General features: G+C 43.6%; 2 protein-coding genes across 2 annotated transcripts in view; one reads left to right on the forward strand and one right to left on the reverse strand.

Annotated features, from left to right (window-relative positions):
* Positions 1 to 235: 235 nt before the first annotated feature.
* LOC139465627 (uncharacterized) lies at positions 236 to 13,819 on the forward strand. Its single transcript, XM_071247330.1, has 10 exons — positions 236 to 296; positions 3,127 to 3,300; positions 4,060 to 4,193; positions 5,606 to 5,738; positions 6,476 to 6,622; positions 7,648 to 7,818; positions 8,821 to 8,964; positions 11,176 to 11,769; positions 12,570 to 12,663; positions 13,414 to 13,819. Exons 1-10 carry the CDS (start codon positions 236 to 238, stop codon positions 13,817 to 13,819), a joined length of 2,058 nt encoding a protein of 685 aa, XP_071103431.1.
* A 606-nt stretch (positions 13,820 to 14,425) lies between these two features.
* LOC139465946 (uncharacterized) overlaps positions 14,426 to 21,441 on the reverse strand; it is a 42,886-nt gene continuing 35,870 nt past the window's right edge. The window contains exons 14-16 of the mRNA XM_071247956.1: positions 18,336 to 18,473; positions 17,616 to 17,729; positions 14,426 to 17,071 (exon numbers count right to left, since the gene is read on the reverse strand). Of these exons, the coding sequence (XP_071104057.1) occupies positions 16,916 to 17,071; positions 17,616 to 17,729; positions 18,336 to 18,473 (408 nt within the window). The 3' untranslated portion in view covers positions 14,426 to 16,915. The remainder of the gene's footprint in view (positions 17,072 to 17,615; positions 17,730 to 18,335; positions 18,474 to 21,441) is intronic.

A 21,441-nucleotide genomic window follows, 5' to 3' on the forward strand; every position in this document is an offset into this window, starting at 1 on the left:
TACTGTTTGTCTGGCGCGCCGCACCTTCAGTCCCCTGATACTTACACAACCTTCAGTATTGCTGGAACACACAGCCAACAGTAAGTAATAATGGATACATGGATACACTTTCTACAATACACCTGAAACCGGTGACTATGATTTTTAGTTTTTTAGGCATTTGAGCTTATAATATTTATCATGTTTCAATCGTGTCATATTCGTTTAAATTACAAATGGCAGCGTTTTATTTCAGATGTTATCACCTGTAACGATACAGACAGCGTTCGGCTGGATTTTTCTTTCTATCACAGTCCGTAAGTAGCTTTTATGTCATATTGTATTTGTGGACATTATTTGATGAAATGGTACTTTTGACATAATTGCACTTCGAGTGGCAGGCAGTAGGATTCGGTTTGATTGTTGTTTTTCTTCTAACTACTATTACAGTTAATATTGAAGGAAGGTTGGCATGGTCCCTATTATACGAATAGGGAAGAGCAGGTCGCGTCTGGCCTAGCATGTCATTACATGTATCTGTACCAGTGGGGAGGACATGCTTTAATGATATGGACCACGTCTTCATGACGTTAGAAACCATCGTTGGTTATTATACCCCGCCAGGAAGTTGAAGGGGAATATAGGAATGGGTTCTGTCCATCCGTCCCTCCGCCCGTCCGTCACGTTTCGTTTCCGGACTTGGCCATTGACAGGTTTAGTCGCTTACTGTTTACATTTCTCAACTTTAGAGATACAATCGAACATGGTCTTTCTACCAAGATTTCAAAAGCGTCATACGCGTCTTGCTCTGAAGTTGTTTGATCAAGGTTACAACATTCAAGGCCTCAGTAAAGCTTTCAAAAGGTTTTATGGTAGACATGTGGAGGACATTTCCAAATTTGACGCATCAGTGACAAAAATGATGTCCGATGCAATTCCCTATTTTGACTTGTACCATATGTTCCCATATGTTTTAGGCTGAACAATTGACTTGCCTTTGCATGTGTTTGTGACGGGTGCCACCGGAGGGGCAGGATACGCTCACCTTTTCGCGAACACCTGGTATCATTACTATACTCACACGCAAAAGAAACGTAAATCGAGTATGCAGTATACATGTTATTTATTTTCAACAGTAAAGACAAGAAATACTTATATATATAGATACAATATTGACAAATATTTGACTGAAGACAGTTTAATGGATTAAAAGGCAGATGACATAATCGGGTTTTTTTAAATGTTAAGGGCTTACACATTTTCGGGTCAATACCCAAAATGTCAGTCAATACCTGGTGTGACCACCATTAGCATTGATAACTGCCACACGTCTCCTGTATATTGAGTGGATCAGACGATTTGTGAAGGCCCTGGGGATTCTCCCGCACACATCCAGAGCAGCTGTGCGTAGTTCATCGGCAGTTGTAGGGACTGGGCGCACATTGTGCAGGCGCCTTTGAACCTCATCCCACAAGTGATCGATGGGGCTCAGATCAGGACTGAGGGCTGGCCACGGTAAAACACGGATGTTGTATTGTTGCAGAAAGGCCATGGTAGCTCTGGCAACATGGGCACGAGTGTTGTCCAGCTGGAAAATGTGTTGTTGATGTTGTGCAAAAAATGGAACAACGTGGGGTCTGATCACTTGGTCGATATACCGCTGAGCAGTGACGCCGTGTCCCCGACCCTGACCAAGATTCAGAAAGCACATGGGTCCAAGTCTCGCATTAAGTCCGATCCCTGTCCATATCATCACGCTAGGTCCACCCCATGGATCCCTTTCCACAACGTTCCTGTCAGCGAAACGATCACCTCGACGCCGCCAATTTCTGACTCTTCCGTCAGCATGGAAGACACAAAGGCGACTTTCATCAGAGAAGATGACATGCCCCCACTCACGATGACGCCAATTGTGATGACCCTGTGCCCACTGAAGTCGTGCTTGTCGATGCCGTGGTTGGAGAACAGGACGACGTGCTGGTCGGCGACATCTGAGGTTGATGGAACGAAGACACCGGATCACAGTGTCCCGGCTAATGTGTCGATTATGTGTTCCTATGGTCTGTCGAGCACTTTCACTTGCAGTTAGGAAAGGATGTCGCTGGTGTTGACGGGTACTCTACCGAACATGTCGAGGTGTGGTGACCCTAGGACGACAGCTCCGAGGAAGTCATCTGTGGTCTGTGTAGCATTGTATCGATGCAGGAGACGGTAAATTGTGGTTATGTTAACGTTGAAATGACGAGCAACATCTTGGACAGACTCTCCAGCTTCCAAACGTCCGATAGCCTGGTTTCTCTGAATTTGAGTTAGGCGTGGCATTGTTGACCAAGGAGTGGTAGGTCCAAGAATCGTCCACAGTTTTATACCCACTATCGTTTTCGCGAGAAATGGGTGCATGATACCCACAAATTCATTGAAATTGTGCGTTTTGGCGATGCGTTTTTTATGTTGCGTTTTTACTCGGGGCTTCCTAAATGCTACCAAAAATATTGATAACACCATCAGTCTTAACTACATGCTAAAACTCGTATCAATTTATGGTTCCGTGTTTGTTACCTATTTGCTTAAAACAACTTGCGTTTCTTTTGCGTGTGAGTATATTTGATAGTGATCAATTAACACATGTTCATGATAAAGTCCTAATTATACAACGACTCTGCTTTATGCAGAGATTTCTATTGGAATTGGAAAGGGTTTTGTCGCATTATTTATATTATTATTATTTTGATAGTTTTGGAGTTTGGACAGATGTATTTTTCGAGTTTCCATGTCAACGATTTTGACGTAAACTGAAAATGGTGGTAGTGCTAGTTTCCGGAGCAGATCTTGAAAACCGTACATTTCTTCACCAAACTTGGCATATCGATAGGTCTAGTGGTATACTGATTCCTTTTGATAGTTTGGGATTTAAAAAAAAAATATTTTTCTAGTTTCCATAGCAATGGCTTTAACTTAGACTGAAATGGCGGTTGTATTCGTGTCCGGAGCAGATGTTGAAAACCGTACAATATTTCTTGCCTTGCGCAGTACCGGACATGTCATATTGGCGGGGGATATGAGTATTGTATGCATGTTGTGAATGTCACATAAACCTAAGGCACCCGAGTCGCTATCCATGTTCGTTACCCGTTCAATATGTTCCAGGGTGTTCTCTGCTTCCTACCCGGACGTGGGATCAGGGACATGATCTCTGCGCGGACAGAGCGGGGATGATTGTTCCGCGTGAGAGGACGCTGGAGGACCTCCGGGGAGTGGTTGCTGGCATCCCCCCTGTGTGGTTGGGAGGAAGGAAGATGCACTCCTCGTGGGCGTGGCAAGGTAGTAGGGTTCATTGACACATTCAGTATTGGGCGTTTGTGTTGTTTCAAAGTGACCGTGGGTTTATTTTGAAAAGAATTGTCTCTTCAAGAAAATGCTGGGACAGACGTATGACCTCATGTTTGCCACATACAAAATATTTGTTCACTTCACCTCGTTGGATGTCCTCGGAAAATGTCTTGTGAAACAATATATTTATTCCACTGTCATCGAGGGTGACAGTGACCGGCAACACCCTAATTACAATATTTTTTAACAATTAGAATACACAAAAGCATTGGTAGCTGTTCCTCAGTTGGAGGAGGGCTTACCTTTTGACTACATCTGTGAATGATACCGTTACATATTTTCACACCCGTCGCGTTATGAGAAATAGTGTGGAGATAAACGGTGTGACCCGTGAAGATCTGGGGTAGAAAAGGTCTTTATCTACCCATGCTTCCCGTAAATGGCGACTATGCTTGTCGTAAGAGGCGACTAAAGGGATCGGGTGGTCAGGCTTGCTGACTTGTTTGATGCATGTCATCGTATCCCAATTGCGTGGATCGATGCTCATGATGTCCATCACTGAATTGTCTGGTGCAGACTCGATTATTTACAGACCGCCGTCACATATCTGGAATATTGCTGAGTTCGGCGTTAAACAAAACAAAAAACCAAGCAAATAAACGGTGTGTCCTGACCCACCTTATTTACTCTATCCATGGAAATAAACTGGTGCTTCCTACACGCTTCCAACGGCCTGCTTCTCTGTTTCAGATGGGACCCCACTATACACGCACGTGGGGTGCTACGTTCTGCCCCCGAACCTCACGCTGAGCCATGGTGGGGTGACAGAGGTGTTCGACTGCTACCTCCGGTGCCCCCAAGCCTACAAATTCGCTGTCCTGAGTGTGAGCAAATATTCGAAGTGCCACATAGCATATTACAAAGACTAATAACATTATTAACGCTGTTACAATAAGTATGTCCCTGTCCCTATGCTGGACTAGCGTCGTACTGCACGTATAACGTACGCATGTCTTGTGGCAATGGTCGTACGATGACATTGAATGTGCCGATAGACGCGAGTACTCGGAATGCGCTGACATCTGCAATTGAACAGCTTAGAACCATAAGGGCCAATGTCACGTGGAGTCCATTTTGGAGAAAAGTAATGGAAACATAATTGTGCATGCTAATGTACATTTTTTATTTACCTATAAATTCCTAAACTTTAACACATTCTGACAGCAGACATATAAATGTTGCTATAAAAAATAAAATCCCCAAAAAGGAAATAAACTGCTGTTTTTAATTTGTATATGGGCCAATGTCTGTATTTTGGCCCTTTTTGCCCTCAGGCATTTGCATGGGATTTAACAGGTGCGATTGATAAACTACTACTGAAAGTATAAACAAATACTATTGAAGCTCTTTTAAATGGTTTAAACAACTGCCAACTTTCCTGAAATATTTGGAACATAATAATATTGTGTCCAAACTTTCAAACTCTCTTGAACAACCAGTCTCAACCAGACATGACAATGAGAGCTGAAAGGGTCAAAAGCTAGAAAAGTGACTTTGGCCCTTTTGGAACTTGACGTTGGCCCTTTTTATAGATTTTTTAGTAGCTATATTTAAAAAACTTGTAAATGCAAATATACAATAGTTTTTCTGTTTGTAGACAAGAACTCATAGATATTATTTATGCAATAATATGTAAAGAGGACCAAAGTGCGTCTCGGCCCCTTTTAGCTCTAAGCCCTGCAAATATCTTTCAGATTTCTATTTAGATTTAGAAGAATCTACATGATAAAATTGATGTCATAACAGTAAATGCCTGATCTTCATCTCGGACGATATGGACTGTATACAAGTACAGGTGGTGAGATGGACATATTCAGACTGGTATAACAGATTCAGACTAAGGGACATGACTGATCCAGACTCAGAGATATAACAGTTTCAGACTGTAATATAATATATTCAGACGATGGAATATAACTGATTTAGACTTTGTGATAATAAGAATGGATTCAGTTAGTGAGTGATTGATTTGGGTTTAACTCCGCTTTCAGCAATATTCCAACAATATCCCGGCGGAACAGCAGAAATGGGTTTCACACATTGTACCCATGTGGGGAATCGAACCTGGGTCTTCTGCGTGAGGAGCGAATGCTTTCACCACAAGGCTACCCAACTGCCCCTCAGACTATGTGATATAACAGATTCAGACTATGTGATATAACAGATTCAGACTATGTGCAATTCTGGACGGAAATGTGTTTTTGCAGATTCTAACAAAACTATGTTGTCTTGTTAGGAGACCAGCTGCGCCTGCGTGGACTACATAGGGAACCTGTCCAAAGCGGACATTGGGAAGTGTGACCAGAGATGTTCCCACAACGTCGGGGAGCGTTGTGGAGGTTCAGGCTACGGCAGCATCTACCGCCAACGTAGGCTTTACTTCCTCTACCATGGGCATTATTATGTCTCACCAGAAGTGTTCCATAGATAACTCACAAGTGACCGTTTGTACGCCTACACGCCTCCTTGTGTACCACTCTAAAGCCCAGCGACATCTTTTAAGAAGCGTGCCCTCAGACAATCGAGAGTCGGGGGGGGGGGGGGGAAGGTCGATCCCGTGGACGCGCCATTCAACAGACGTTAAATGATGGAATTGTATGATTGGCATTACCTAGAAGTGGACGAATACACGGGTAAAATAATGTTATGTTATCCATAAAATGTGTCTTCGTTGACGTGAAACGATTATACTTACTGATACCTGGTGCTGGGCACTAAAGGGATACGACAATGATCGGGCAAGTCAGAGTGCGTATACTGTGTCGGAGTGAGGTATCCACCGTAAAATGCTGCATGGTATCTCAGTGGGCTAGCAGTATAAACCCTGCTTAAGTTCGGACTAGTATAAACACACACACACACACGCACGCACGCACGCACGCACGCACGCACTCACACACACACACACACACACACGTGCATGCTGTAATCTGACAACGGGGTGTTAAGTTCGATTTCACCTCCCTTCATCCCTGGTAAGAACACCGCCAATACATATTCTTTTCCCTTTTAAGTACGAACAAAATCGTATGCATATGTAAGTGGAGTTATGTTCGTTGTAGCGTCAATGTGAAATATAATCTATGTAATAATGTTCTGTTGCCAGCCGAGGACATCTATCCCTGGTCCACCGCGAACACAGACAGCAGCCTGTGTGGGTACCTGTACAATCTACCATCACACAATGTCGTCATGAAGGCCGACAGGTGTGGATCCCAAGTCTCGACCAACAAACAAGCGTTCTGTCAGGAGGGTAACTGTTTTCTGGAGTTGAATCCTAACGTTCGAATCTATGTTAACGCGAAATCAAGACAGGTTTCATACTGCTCTGAATATATTTACTCTGAATATGTACACTTTGACATGTGTTCCGACCTGTGATTTCATTACCGATGTGACTTTGTAAATTCACCTACTCTGCATTCAAGTTCCACCAGTTTTATTAATAGTGAGTGAGTATGGTTTTAAGCCGCTTTGAACAATATTCCAGCAATTCATGGCGGGGGACACTAGAAATGGGCTTCACGCATTGTAGCCGTGTCGGGAATCGAACCCGGGTCTTCGGCGTGAAGGGCGAACGCTTTAACCGCTAGGCTACCCGACCGCCCCGTTATATTAACCTGTGCTGGTGGAGCTGTGGGGTTCTGTGACTGGTGCGCCAGGTATCCGAACTTTGATTTCCGAAACAGATCTGCGCAAAACTTGGCAGGTAAAAAAAAAAAGTACTCACGGAAATGAAAAAAAAACTGTTTTTCTCAATTTAAAAATCGACACAAAGTGTTACGTAGCTGTAAATACGAAATGACAAAACAACTCGAAAAGTACTAGTCTGGATTTGCTAGTTTGATCTCAGTGAACAATACAAAATGTACTTTACAGGAGGTAATTTGTCGGTACTTTCAACATTCAAAAATAAAACTAAGTCCAAATTGACATAACAGAAACAGACTATAGGCATTATGCACCTGTTCTCACCTGTCGTCAAGGTGTCATAGGTCACCTTGATCTACTTACACCTGGTTATGCCCTGTTTCACAATAGTCTGTTTTATTCACATTTTTACACACTTTTACGTGTAAAAAGGCATAAAAACATTCGATACGCTGTATTTGTGCCACGGCCCAATTAGTACTAATTTAGTTGTTTGAATATTTACATATTTTGTATATTAACTGCATTTATTTAAGATCTGAGGTCGAAAAAACAGGTTTTTTTCATTTCCGTATGTACTTTAGTTCCATGCACACATGATTGGAATATGTGCACTTGTCTGCACAGGAGGCAACCTGACGGTGGACGAGACTTACAATACTTGGGAGCAGGCTTGTCGTGGACTGAAGAAGGCCGACGTGACGAGGAAGGACAACCCACCGTTTAGGAACTCTCAAGGCACACAGGAGTACTACTGGATCGGTGTCAGGAGAAACACAGAATGGCGGTGGGTTAATGGTACGTGGCAAGATGGCAATGCTAGGCGATTAGGATAGCTAATTGCTGTGTTTTGCATTTAAGGTATTTGCGGTTAATGTGATAACGAGACCTCTAAATGTCATTTGTAAGATAACGCGTTAGTCCATATTGAACTAAAAATGATAATAACAAACCTAACGGTCTACAGCACAGTATACCAAGGTCACATCTTGAGTCTAAGGTAATAAATTAATGATAACAATCAATGATAACATAATTTCCAAGTTAATCTACATTTCAAGGTCATGAGTGATATGATATTGACTTAGTTTTACACCTTAAGCAGTTTCTTGATTAGCCTTTAAGGATCTCATGGACATTCGCATTCAATCGACCGCCTCCGTTGTCTAGTGGAAGGTCGGGGTTCGTTTCCCGGTCGCGTCATACCAAAAAACGTTAAAAGATGGTACTTGTTGTTACCCTGTCTGGCGCTCGGCATTAAGGGGATAAAACAAGAACTGGTCGGCTCGGAGTCAGTATACTGTGTCTGAATGGGGTGTTCATGTGAAACTGCGGCATGGTATCTCAGTGGGCTAGCACTATACATCGGCATCTGTCCGGGCTAGTACAAGCAGCCACACACACACGTGCATGCGCGTCGCTATATAAGTGCAATGACCTTGGACGCGACGTTAAACCCCATTTCACCTCATCTCTCCACATCGTACTGTACAGTTGGCTTCATCCAATTATCTGTTTGTTATCTAATACCTGTTGTTGTCAATGTTAATCTGCTGCTCATCACAACATGTTGTGCATATATACCTCTCACCACGTGGCTCTTGTCACTCCAGTTTGATAACGGTGTAAGAATCTACATCGACACATCGCTTTATGCAGTAAACCAGAAGTTATTATTCATAAAGTTGCACGGCTAAAGTCAAGGTGCTTTCTTTTAAAATAAAAAGAAATAGATAACTAAGCTCCAAATTGTGTCCCCTTGTACCTGGTGTATATCCTGTCACGATGTCCCCAATTCAGGGAGCAGTGCCGAGGACGTCGTGCAAGGCATTGATTCGGTTGACGAAGGTGGTGACTGTCTTGCTGCATACAAAGACGTCGGAGAGAAGATACACCTCAGCACGCGACCCTGTTCCGCATCGGCCATCATCATGTGTGCTTCAGGTCAAAGATGTCATACGTCACAACGCACTTGTTGACGTCTTTTGTTTGTTTGTTTGTTTGTTTGTTGTTTAACGCCGCACTCAGCAATACTCCAGCTATATGACGGCGGTCTGTAAACAATCGTGTCTGGACCAGACAAACCAGTAATTGACATGAACATCGATCCACGCAATTGGGATACGATGACATGCATCAACCAAGGCAGCAAGCCTGATCACCCGATCCCGTTAGTCGCCTCTTACGACAAGCATAGTCGGCTTTTACGACAAGCATAGGCAGCTGAAGACCTGGTCTACCCCCGACCTTCAAGATGTTAAATCTTGGGATAAATGTGACCATGCAGGACCATGGGCTGACGTGGAGATAACCGTCTTGAAGTAATCTACCCTTTGTCCCGTAACAGTACGGTATCACTATACCATGTCCCGTATCACTATCCTATGTCCTGTATCTTTACGATATCACTATCCTTTGTCCCGTATCTTTACGATATCACTATCCTTTGTCCCGTATTAGTGCGGTATCACTATCCTATGTCCCGTATCAGTACGGTATCACTATCCTTTGTCCCGTATCTTTACGATATCACTATCCTATGTCCCGTATCAGTACGGTATCACTATCCTTTGTCCCGTATCTGTACGGTATCACTATTCCTTGTCCCGTATCAGTGCGGTATATCTATCCTATGTCCCGTATCAGTGCGGTATCAATATCCTATGTCCCATATCAGTACGGTGTCATTATCCTATGTCCCGTACCACTATCCTTTGTCCCGCATCAGTGCGGTATCACGATCCTATGTCCCGTATCAGTACGGTGTCACTATCCTTTGTCCCGTATCAGTACGGTATCACTACCCTTTGTCCCGTATCAGTGCAGTATCACTATCCTTTGTCCCGTATCAGTACAGTATCATTATCCTTTGTCACGTATCAGTACGGTATCACTATCCTTTGTCCCGTATCAGTACGGTATCACTACCCTTTGTCCCGTATCAGTGCAGTATCACTATCCTTTGTCCCTTATCAGTACAGTATCACTATCCTTTGTCCCTTATCAGTACGGTATCACTATCCTTTGTCCCGTATCTGTACGGTATCACTATCCTATGTCCCGTATCAGTACGGTATCATGATCCTATGTCCAGTATCAGTACAGTATCACTATCCTTTGTCCCGTATCAGTACGGTATCACTATCCTTTGTCCCGTATCTGTACGGTATCACTATCCCTTGTCCCGTATCAGTACGGTATCAGTATCCTTTGTCCCGTATCTGTACGGTATCACTATCCTTTGTCCCGTATCAGTACAGTTTCACTATCCTTTGTCCTGTATCAGTACGGTATAACAATCCTATGTCCCGTATCAGTACGGTATCACTATCCTTTGTCACGTATCAGTATGACATCACTATCCCATGTCCCGTATCAGTGCGGTATCACTATCCTATGTCCCGTATCTGTACGGTATCACTATCCTTTGTCCTGTATCAGTGCGGTATCACTATCTTTTGCTCCGTATCAGTGCGGTATCACTATCCTATGTCCAGTATCAGTACGGTATCACTATTCTTTGTCCCGTATCAGTGCGGTATCACTATCCTATGTCGCGTATCAGTACGGTATCACGATCCTATGTCTCGTATCAGTACGGTATCACTATCCTTTGTCCCGTATCAGTACGGTATCACTATCCTTTGTCCCGTATCAGTACGGTATCACGATCCTATGTCTCGTATCAGTACGGTAACACTATCCTATGTCATGTATCAGTGCGGTATCACTATCGTATGTCCCGTATCAGTACGGTAACACTATCCTTTGTCCCGTATCAAAACAATTTCACTATCCGATGTACCGTAACGTTATTCAACACTGTGCACTGTAGCTGAAGAGATGTCCAACTCACCTTCATGGTAACCGACATCCTTCTATATTGATACGTTTCGTTCCGTACATCAGATGGTTTTTAAATGGTAGTGCTCAGCAAATGGACCTGAGCATGTGCTCAGGTGTCGAATCGTATAAGGTCCTGCAGTTCGCTGTGCGTGCCAGGATCGCATGGGACCATCACCGTGTTGTCTTAAAAATAATGTGCATTTGACATCGAAAAATGATATTGGAAATATTCACTTCTGTTTTGCTGTGATATGAAACCTATACATGCATTGATAGCATTTAACACTCCGATCTGTTCTCTGACACCAGATATACTACCAACAACCCATACACTGCCTCCAGAACCTTCATCCACACGATTTTCGTCACCACCTTCAACAACACCTTCCACAACTATTCCAACATCTTCATCGACTACGGTGGTAGCATCCACGAGTACCACATCGATAACGACTCCTTCGTCTCCCTCGACCACGAGGACTTCTTCTTGGTCAGCAACAATGAGGACGACGACGTCTTCTGAAGCAGCAACTTCCAACCCCGCATGGACCTCTGGTCAGAACTCTGAGACTGGGGCGATACATGGAGACACATCGACGGGAACAGCTGCAGCTGCAACTACAACACACGGACAAACCGACACTGCAGAGATTACAAGTGCCCCAACGACGGGAACAGTGACCTCAAGGCTCTCCATTCAGTCGACCCGTACGTCGGTCACTACTGGGACGCGTGTGTCTGGATACTCCAGTAGCCAGAGCAATGGAGCTGCTGTAACTACTGCAGAAGGCTCTCCTAGTGCCAGAACACCTCCACAATCAACAACAATGGAAGGAAGCAAAACTACGGTCGGAGCTAGCCACGTTACCAACAAGCCCCATGAAGATGCTACTGACCTGCGGGGTAAGGTTTCTTAATATATTTCCACTCTGAAATAGTTCAGTGGCTGTGATCAAATTATTTTGAATGTATACTTACGATCACTGCTGTTAAGCGTGGAGACGGATCTCCGTGGGTGATTTAAGTTTTAGCAATATTCCAGCCATATCGCGGCGAGGGACACCAATAATTGCCTTCAAGACCTGTATCCTTGTATACTGTAGAGATCATTGGATTGGATTATATTCACTCCAGTCTAGATTTCACGGTACATAAATAATTCTAATTTTGATAAGAACGATTAAGATAATATTTTTTGGCGTTCATGGACATATGAACGCAATAGCTGTGTAAACACTATGTACATCCCCTAACTCCATAAACGCAAAAAGATATTGAAGTCAATTCTTACAAATAAATGCATTGACAGTGAGTGAGTGAGTGAGTGAGTGAGAGAGTTGGGTTTAACGCCGCTTTTAACAGTATTCCAGTTATATCGCGGCGTGTCAGCTTAATGTAGGAAGAAAGCCCGAAGTGATGCGGGTATGGTGCTGACAAACCTAGTAACATAATTGGGGCGCATTGACTGTAGACAATACCAAATCACAGACGTCGCTCAGAGCAATAATGAAACACAAGCCCCGCCCATTCTCTTACCAACCAATAAGGAAGCAGCAGTTCGTTAGTGGGTGCGGCCTAGATTGTGTCCGGTTTATGGTAACAAACGCCAAAAAAAAACATTGCTTGTTTAACCAATCAAATGCTTTGTAATCACTTGCAATTAATTTATTGACAATTAGTGGCCTGGTCGTTACATTGGACAGGTCTGTACATTGGCTTGGGTGTGGTCGCCGGTCTCCTGTTGGTGGGTCTGGGTGTGTTGGTGCTGGTGCAGCTGTTCTGGAAGAAACACAGAGGGTACGTCATATTGTGGTTCAGGGGATGTGTCATACTCAGCTACATAGGGCACGCCCTAGAATCGACCCGTGACAATTCGGGTGAAAATAGGTCTTCAGCAACCCATGTTTGCCGTTAAAGGCGACTATGCTTGTCGTAAGCGACGATCGGTGGTCAGGCTCGCTGATTTGATTGATGCATGTCTTCGTATCCTTATAACGTGGATCGATGCTAATGATGTCAATCATTGTATTGTCTGGTCCAGACTCGATTGTTTACAGACCGCCGTATAGCTGGAATATTGCTGGGTGCGGCGTTCAACAACAAACAAAACGTCATAGGATCCCTGGAACGGGCATTACCTGAAGTCAATAATTTCTTGTATGTTTGCGAGTACTGGTAATACCCGCGTCACTGTTTGGAAGTCCGTGGCATTATAACACATACCCAAGTAATTATGGCTATGCAGTATGGTGTCCTATGAGTGTTTGAGATATTAATATCAATTATTTACCCTAAACATGAATACTTTATCAGTTTGAGTGAGTCAGCATTGTTTTACGCCGCTTTTAGCAATATTCCATCAATATCACTGCGGGGGACACCAGAAATGGGCTTCACACACCGTACCCATGTGGGGAATCGAACACGGGTCTTCGACGTGACGAGCGAACACTTTAACCACATGGTGATGTGCGAGATGAAGTGTTAAGTTGTCCCTGAGCGCTTCTCTAATTGTAAGCACAGTTCAAACTCGTTTCGTGTTTACAGCGGTCAGTCCCAGGTATATCGCGTGCGGAATCTGACAAAGCGCCACCTGTCGAGCAGCAGCAACAAAAGTCCCTCAAGAGAGAATCTGGTCCACCAGAAGCGGAACTCCATGTGGGGAGACACCGAGAAGCGAGTCCGACTCCAGTCCGTAAAAGATGCACCGGCAAACAACAGTGTACGATGGAGAGATGAAAACTGGGGGTTTGATGTTGACGACGGTAACGACTCTGTATTTGAGGACGGCTCCCCAACAGGCTTGCCACGACTTCACAGCATGGGCATGGCAACGCGAGCCTCGCTGGGTGTCCCAGACCCCGTCCGCTCAGTACATTTTGAAGATGAAGCTGAGTACCCACAGACGGGGATGGACTTGACACAGAAACAGTCCATTTACCCCCGCTTGTGAACTAGTCAAGGATTTGTGTTACTATCTGTTGTGACCTATTTGCCCTGGCGTCGAAGTCATTGTCTGGTTCGTTCAGCACGAGACTCTGAGATGCTGTGACATGGCTGGTGACAACCGCTGGTACTCGTGTCATTCCGGAAACGGACGAGTGTTTACGGTTGGCCAGGTCATTCAGTGTCGTGGGTTACAATGCCAGACGTGTAAACTTGTGAATATTGTACAGATGTGTTGCGTGTCATGGCGTTAGCGGTGGATGGGAGACACGTGACATGTAACTTCACTCATAAATCTATGTACTGGAATCACAAGAACTCGTTATTGGTCAGTAAATAAAAATAAATACCCCCTATATGTAAGTAGAGTATAGGGGGTATATATTTTTATTTACTGACCAATAACGAGTTCCTGTGACTGGAATATGGTTCAAATAATATTTATGTTCCAGTTTGACAAATTACCAACGCTTTGCATTGTAGCCATTGTAGTCCAACATTCTGGTGATATCGGTTCTGTTGCTAAACAACTAAACACACACAGGTTAAAGATAATAAAGCAAAACATATGATTAAATGTTTATTTGGATCATACAGTAATTGGATGACAAATGAACTCCAGCTGTAATGGCTTATAGGGCTGGGGCGAGTCCAAATTTACTACCCGGGGACCCAGCCCCTATTACCCGACCCTACACAGGTACCCGTTGTAGGTCTCAAGAGATATGTCCGATTGGGAATAGTTTGACCGTCGCCTTGGCATAATGTATTAGATACTCGTGTAAAACGATCTGGTCATGCATACACTGAAGTTGGCTGAAGTTTTAACTATACTCACACAAATCCTTCAGCAACCCATGCTTGCCGTAAAAAGCGACTATGCTTGTCGAAAGAGGCGACTAACGGGATCACTGGATTATCTGGTCCAGACTCGATTATTTACAGACAGACCGCTGTCATACAGCTGGATTATTGCTGAGTTCGGCTTTCAACAACAAACACAAACAAACGATAGACAAACCATTCAGCCTCGAAGAAGAAAATATATTTGAGTGTCAGCTAGAATATTTGGATGAGGTTGAGAAACAACCAGTATTTCATCTGATCTAATGTTGTGGCAGTGTGCATAAATAATTGTGAATATCCTGATTTTACTTGTCACTTTCATAAACCAGTCATCATCCTCTCCTGGATATCACCATGGTAACCGGATCAGAAATGGTACAACCAGATCATAACAAAGCAAACTTCTAATTACAATCATAATTGAAGTGAAGAGGAATATCAGGTATAAAGAAGAAATTAAAGCAGTGAGCGAGTATGGTTTTACGCTGCTTTTAGCAATATTCCAGCAATATCACACCGGTTGACACCAGAAATGGGCTTCACACATTGTGTCCATATGGGGAATCGAACCCCGGGTTTTCAGAGTGATTAGCGAACGGTTTAACCACTAGGCTACCCTACTGCCTCAGTATAAAGAAGAAATTAAAAGAGTGAGTGAGTATTGTTTTACGCCACTTTTAGCAATGTCACAGCGGGGGACACCAGAAATGGGCTCCACACATTGCACCCATATTGGGAATCGAACCTTTGATGTGACGAGGGAACACTTAAACCACTAGGCTACTAGGCTAGCCGGAAATTAAAGAGTGATTTGTGCCCATAGAAAGAAACGTGAGTGAGAGAGAGTAGGTCTCACACAACACTGACCAGTGTGTGAGTTATATTGCAGCATGTCAGCTTAACAAGGAGTAAGCCTGAAGTGATGGGTAGAAACCCACAGCAACGTGTGGCCCGGACAGTATAACATGCATAGATGAGAGTACCCGGTACTAGGGCTGGGACGAGTCCAAATTTACTACCCGGGCACCCGACCCGGCCCTACCTGGGTACCCACTGTAGGTCTCAAGATGTGGGAACAAAATGTCTGACTCGGAATAGTTTAACTGCAGCCCTGGCAAGAACTGTTTAGATACATGTATCAAATGATCAGATCATACATACACTGAAGTTGACTGAAACTTTGTTCACTCAAACATATACAAGTCAGAAGGAATGTGCTTTGTCAGAGAGAAATGCAAACATTGGCGACTTGTAGTGTAACCACTGAGCTATAGTGAGTTTTGGTCATCAAACAATATATCACATGACTAACCACGGTCCGGGTAGTCCTGTGGGTATCCAGGTCCTACTCAACATCCACCCGACCAGAGTTCCCGAGTGACCCGTCCCAGCCCTCGAGTGTACACTTTATATATGAGATTATGACAATGATACAAGGTAAATATATATTCAACACTTCATCACAGATAACAATAATGACTATCACATCAAGGGTATTACAGTATCATGTAACCATGGCAACAGGATGTATGGAGAAAACAGAGCCGACCTTGACTTGATGGTCCGTCATCGGCTGTGTTGGGACAAAAGTCAGAAATACTAATACTTACAGTACAACATAGATATCTGAATATATGGACATAATACAAACCTTGTAGGTTTAATGTGCAAATATAAAACAATGATGCCAAAGTGAACTAAGAATGTACTTGTCATGTGAGGAGGAATTTTCAGAAATAACTGATTCTAGATTCTCTTGTTCCTGAGTTATTTTACAAACGATAAACTTGCATTCTCTATAAAAAATTAATTCAGCCTGTACTAGACACCCTGTCTGGGTTTCTGTCCTCCAGCCTTAGCCACGGAATATTACTTTAGTATGTCAGCTTGCTGCCAGTAGGCAGATCTGTTGACAATTCCTCTCCCCAACTTTATGAGGTCACACCTCGGACACTTTCAGCCAGTTCAGCCTGTTGTCTGTTTGCTAGAGCATGAGGATAAGCCTCCGACAGAATCTCAGCCAGTGCAGCAATAGTCTGTAGTCAGTCCAGCAATAGCCTGTATTGCTTGAGTTGTCCTCTATGAGTCCAAACCTCCGACAGCCTTCAGCCAGTTCAGCATCAGTCTGTAGTCAGTTCAGCAATAGCCTGTATTGCTTGAGTTGTCCTCTAGGAGGCTAAACCTCAGACAGCCTTAAGCCAGTTCAGCAATAGCCCGTAGTAAGCGCAGCAATAGCCTGTATTGCTTGAGTTGTCCTCTACGAGTCTAAACCTCGGACAGCCTTCAGCCAGTTCAGCATCAGTCTGTAGTCTGTGTTTTCAGCCAATCGGTTCTCCCTCCTGGACAGATTTGACACCAGTGTGTTGAACTTGGCCCTGGCCAGTTGATGCAGCGTTTCACGTTCCAGGTCGCCCTGAACAGTAAGTGAGTGAGTGAGTTATGTGTAACAAGGCTTTGGACAGCATATGTGACCCAGGAGAAAAGGGACCTCAAGTGTGCTAGGATACAACTCTGCTGGGACCTTATGAAGAAAGACGTTTGACATCAACTTACTTCTGTAAAAATCACTGTGTGCAGACTGTAAAAACAGTATCATACTTTTCTCTCGTTAATTCGTAATGTAATAAAAACAATATTCAAAAGCATTTCAGCAAACATGTAGACTTTCAATTATTCAGACAAATCTAAAAACTGCAATTATCACAAAAACAGTAATAAGCCTGAAAAAGGGAATTTGCAGACAATGAATCCAAATGTTTGAAGCCATGTCACTCTGTAATAAATATAAATTGAAGCTTATCAAATGTATTTTTGAAGTCATACAATACTGTAGTTTTAAAATAGAGTAAGAAGTAAAAATGTGATTTTTCACCCTTAAGGTCCTTTATCTCATGGTTGGTCACATATATTTTTTCATCCATTAGAGACAGCTTAACATACTATTTTATCACTGTTACCTCCAGTGGGAGTGTCCGGACCCTCATGATGAAGTCTCGCACCTCCCCCTCACACTTGACCGGGGGGCAGTCCCCTCGAGCCATGTAGTTCAGACTGTCCAGTTTGTGGAAGATCTGTGAAGACAAACATGTCAGTCAGGAGCCTGTTATACAAGGATGGTAATGCTTGATGTCACCCCAACACCAGGTCCACACTGACAACAATGTCAAACAATGACAAGCAATAGCTACATGCCATTTCTCATTACAAAACAATGTTATGAAGCTTGATTTATATATTTTGGTATCAGTCTGACTTATATAATGTTTATAACTTTAAATTTGTTTAATATGTCATGTCTCACATTAGCTCACTATCCTTTGCCTTGTGAAGATCCGGGGTAGAATAGGTCTGCAAAACCCATGCTTGTCCCCCGTGAAGATCCAGGGTAGAATAGGTCTGCAGCAACCCATGCTTGCCATAAAAGACAACTTTGCTTGTCTTAAGAGGTGACCAACGGGATCAGACTTGGTTGATGCATGTCATCGATCCCAATTGTGTGGATCGATGCTCATGATGTCAATCACTGGATTGTCTGGTCCAGACTCGATTATTTACAGATTAACGTCATATAGCTGGAATATTGCTTAGTGCTGGGTTAAACAACAAACAAACAAACATACTGTCTATCCTTTGCTGACAAGTAATCGCACATATCATTCTGATACAGCTGAACTCACCTGGTAGAAGAGTTTCCTGTCCCTGCCTGACCCAATGTGTTTCTGGCTGTCAATGATGTTGAAGTTGTTCTTGATGAGGCCAAGGTACTGCTGAATGCCTCTCTCTGTCACAAAGCTTGATTTCCTTTCTGACAGAGCCTACATATCAGGACAGAAACCACACATGTGTCATGTTTACTAACAAATATACTAACCGCCAATAGAAACGCAAACCATAGAAACATACGAAGAAGTATGTAAGTTAAGATGTTTCCAATGTCTACCAATTAAAGTCAAAACTAACAATCAGTCAAGTGTTACCACAGCATGTCTTTATTCTTATCACGATATACTGCACGCGATGTCCAAACTTTACACACTAATCCTGCATGAGACAAATGGTGCATTTCGAGTAATGGATTTACAATCGTGATGCGTTCATGTGCGTCAGTTCATGCAACATAACAGTATGGTCGTTCGTGCATCAAACCAAACTAACATCTCCTGAATATGAATAACTCTTCATATATTAACCAACATGTATGGTTTTTGCATTTCTTTTGAGTGTGAGTATATATGCAAAGATAAATCAATTTTCGACCAGTGAAGATCCAGGATTAGAATTTGTCTTCAGCAACCCATGCTTGTCGTAAGAGGTGACTAACGGGATCGGGTGGTCAAGCTCGCTGACTTGGTGGATGCATGTCAGCATAATCCAATTGCGTAGATCGATGCTCATGATATCAATCACTGGTTGTGTGGTCTGGACTTATTATTTCAAACCGTCATTATATAGCTGATATATTGCTGAGTCTGATGTTAAACAACATCAGTTTTCAAACATGTACAGACTTAGTAAAATCTAAATATTTTTTACATTTGTGTACTTATCCTGCATTACTCCAATGCATTCACTGCTTACGTTACCACAACAAAAAGGACAATGCAACAGCAATGGTCCTGGGTGAAGAAATAAAGTTGTTGTTCTGAAGTCCCACTTTTACTGACCACCGCCGCTGTCCTGTTGCCCGAGCTCTTAGAAAAACATACTTTTGAAATTTCTGAAGCTAAAGTGGGGAGGCAAGTCTGCGATGGGTGGGTATTAAACGTATTAATGCAGGATATGTATACACATGTAAAAAATATTTAGATTTTACTATATTCTTTACTTATCCTGCATTACTCCTTAATGCATCAGAATCGGACAGTTTGGACATGGGTCAACCTTCAGAATACAGAAACCTGAATACGACACCATTTGGTCGATAAACCGTGAAGCGGAAAGGTTCAGAAAAACATCACTACGGTAGGTTTGATCAAATATCAACACAACTGATTGAAGAGAAATTCCCTATACACATTTAGTGATAAAGAAAATAATAGCTAATCAGCTAATTCTTTACTTACTACGTCATAGAGCTGGCATTGACAAACAAGATTATTGCGGTATTCCGCTAGGAATTGATGTGACGCAATTGTATGGTCTTGATTCTTTTGCCTTGCACAAAGTCTCAATGATCCCCACTTGTCATCGTATAGTCCTCTGGGAGAGGGGCATATGTCATGCGTTGGTGGTTTAGGCAAGTAGCAAACAAGCCAGTGTTTGGTTGCCTGAACTTCTGAAGCAGTAACGGGAATGCTTCTGTGCGAAGTTTCCACTCGGTGGGAGCCAGCTGTGTCTGTAAGGCATCGGCCAGTAAGTTCCGACACCCGAGGATGTGCTCAACTATGAACTGTATAACTTAGTTCCAGACGATCCACTAGATGTAAACACCTGAATGTCTGTTGAAGCAGGGAGTGGGAGTGCGTTGTTCCCTGACTGCACTGGCACCACACCACAGTGCTTTTGTCAGTGGAGATAGCGAGTTGGGCGGACTGTAACTGATACTGCCAAAGGGATATGGCCAGAATTAACGCTTCCAACTCCATGTTGTTTATGTGCCACTTTTGATGGGCGCGGGACCATAGCCCTGAGGCTGACAGGCCTTGCAGGTGAGCACCCTAACCCTGAAGTGAGGCATCTACCAGCAGGTGTACAATCAGGATATCCCGGATAAAGAGACTCCTCCTAAGACATTTGACTCTACCATCTGCCAATGGAGGTAAGGCCTTAGTTGAGCCGGTAGAGGGATGGCCTTGAGTAGATCCTGACCCACGATGAAAGGGTTCAGGAATTGTAGAATTGGGTGCAGTTGTCAGCGGCCTATGCTAGTTAAGTCCTGTGCCTAGGTGAGTAACCCCAGCAACACTTGCCCTTGGGAAAGGGTGCGTGGTTGGTGTAGCGCAGGTGACAAGAAGCGTAGAATCTTGTGCCATTTGTCCCTCGGTAATATTAGGAGATCCTGGTCTGTCTGGAACAGGCCTCCTATAAACTATGAACTCATTGATTGTTCATCCCAGTTGATACTGTAGCCGTCTGCATGGTGAATTCCCGGTGGCGTACTAACGTTGGCGTGTGTTGATGACACAGTAGACCGTCCTCTATCTACGACTCGAACCAAGTGTTTGTCAGGTTAGATACATAGTTATTGGCTTCATTACTCCTGTAAATAGCCATAGGGTCACTGAAATGCCAAATGGGGAACACTTCGAATGCATTGATGTTGGTTCTGAGCAGTCTCACCATGGTGAGGCGGCAATAAGGTTCATGCTTCAGATAACGTATGTTGAACACAGAGAGATTGTGGATCATTCTCATCTTATCTGAGTCCCTTATGGGTACCATGTGAGGGTAAAACCCCAGTGTTAAGTCTGGGGTGTGAGCTATCTCTACAGCCCTTTTTACCAACAGCATGTCTATGTTGGATTTTCAAAGTTGGAGGAGCTGTGGTCAATGGTGCCTCTGCCACGCCCCTTCCCATGAAGGTAATACTGGTCTTCCTTGAGAGATGCGCGTCAAGGCTTATAAGTGCCTGACCTGCCAGCCCGCTGGGCTAAACTAAAAGAGACGTGCTCTAGAGTCTTGAGCGCGGTGTCATTCCAAGTGTCTTTGGGAACTTTGGCGTGCAGGTCTGCGATCTGTTCATTGAACAGGGAAGTAGATGACCAAGATAGACGTAGCAGCCTGTGCTTGAGTCCCAGTTGGAAAGCGCTAAACAAACAAGTCTGCTTGTGACGGTAATCTCCG

This window comes from Haliotis cracherodii, unplaced genomic scaffold (assembly GCF_022045235.1).
Source record: "Haliotis cracherodii isolate W230 unplaced genomic scaffold, xgHalCrac1.p SCAF_18, whole genome shotgun sequence".
Lineage (NCBI taxonomy): Eukaryota > Metazoa > Mollusca > Gastropoda > Lepetellida > Haliotidae > Haliotis > Haliotis cracherodii.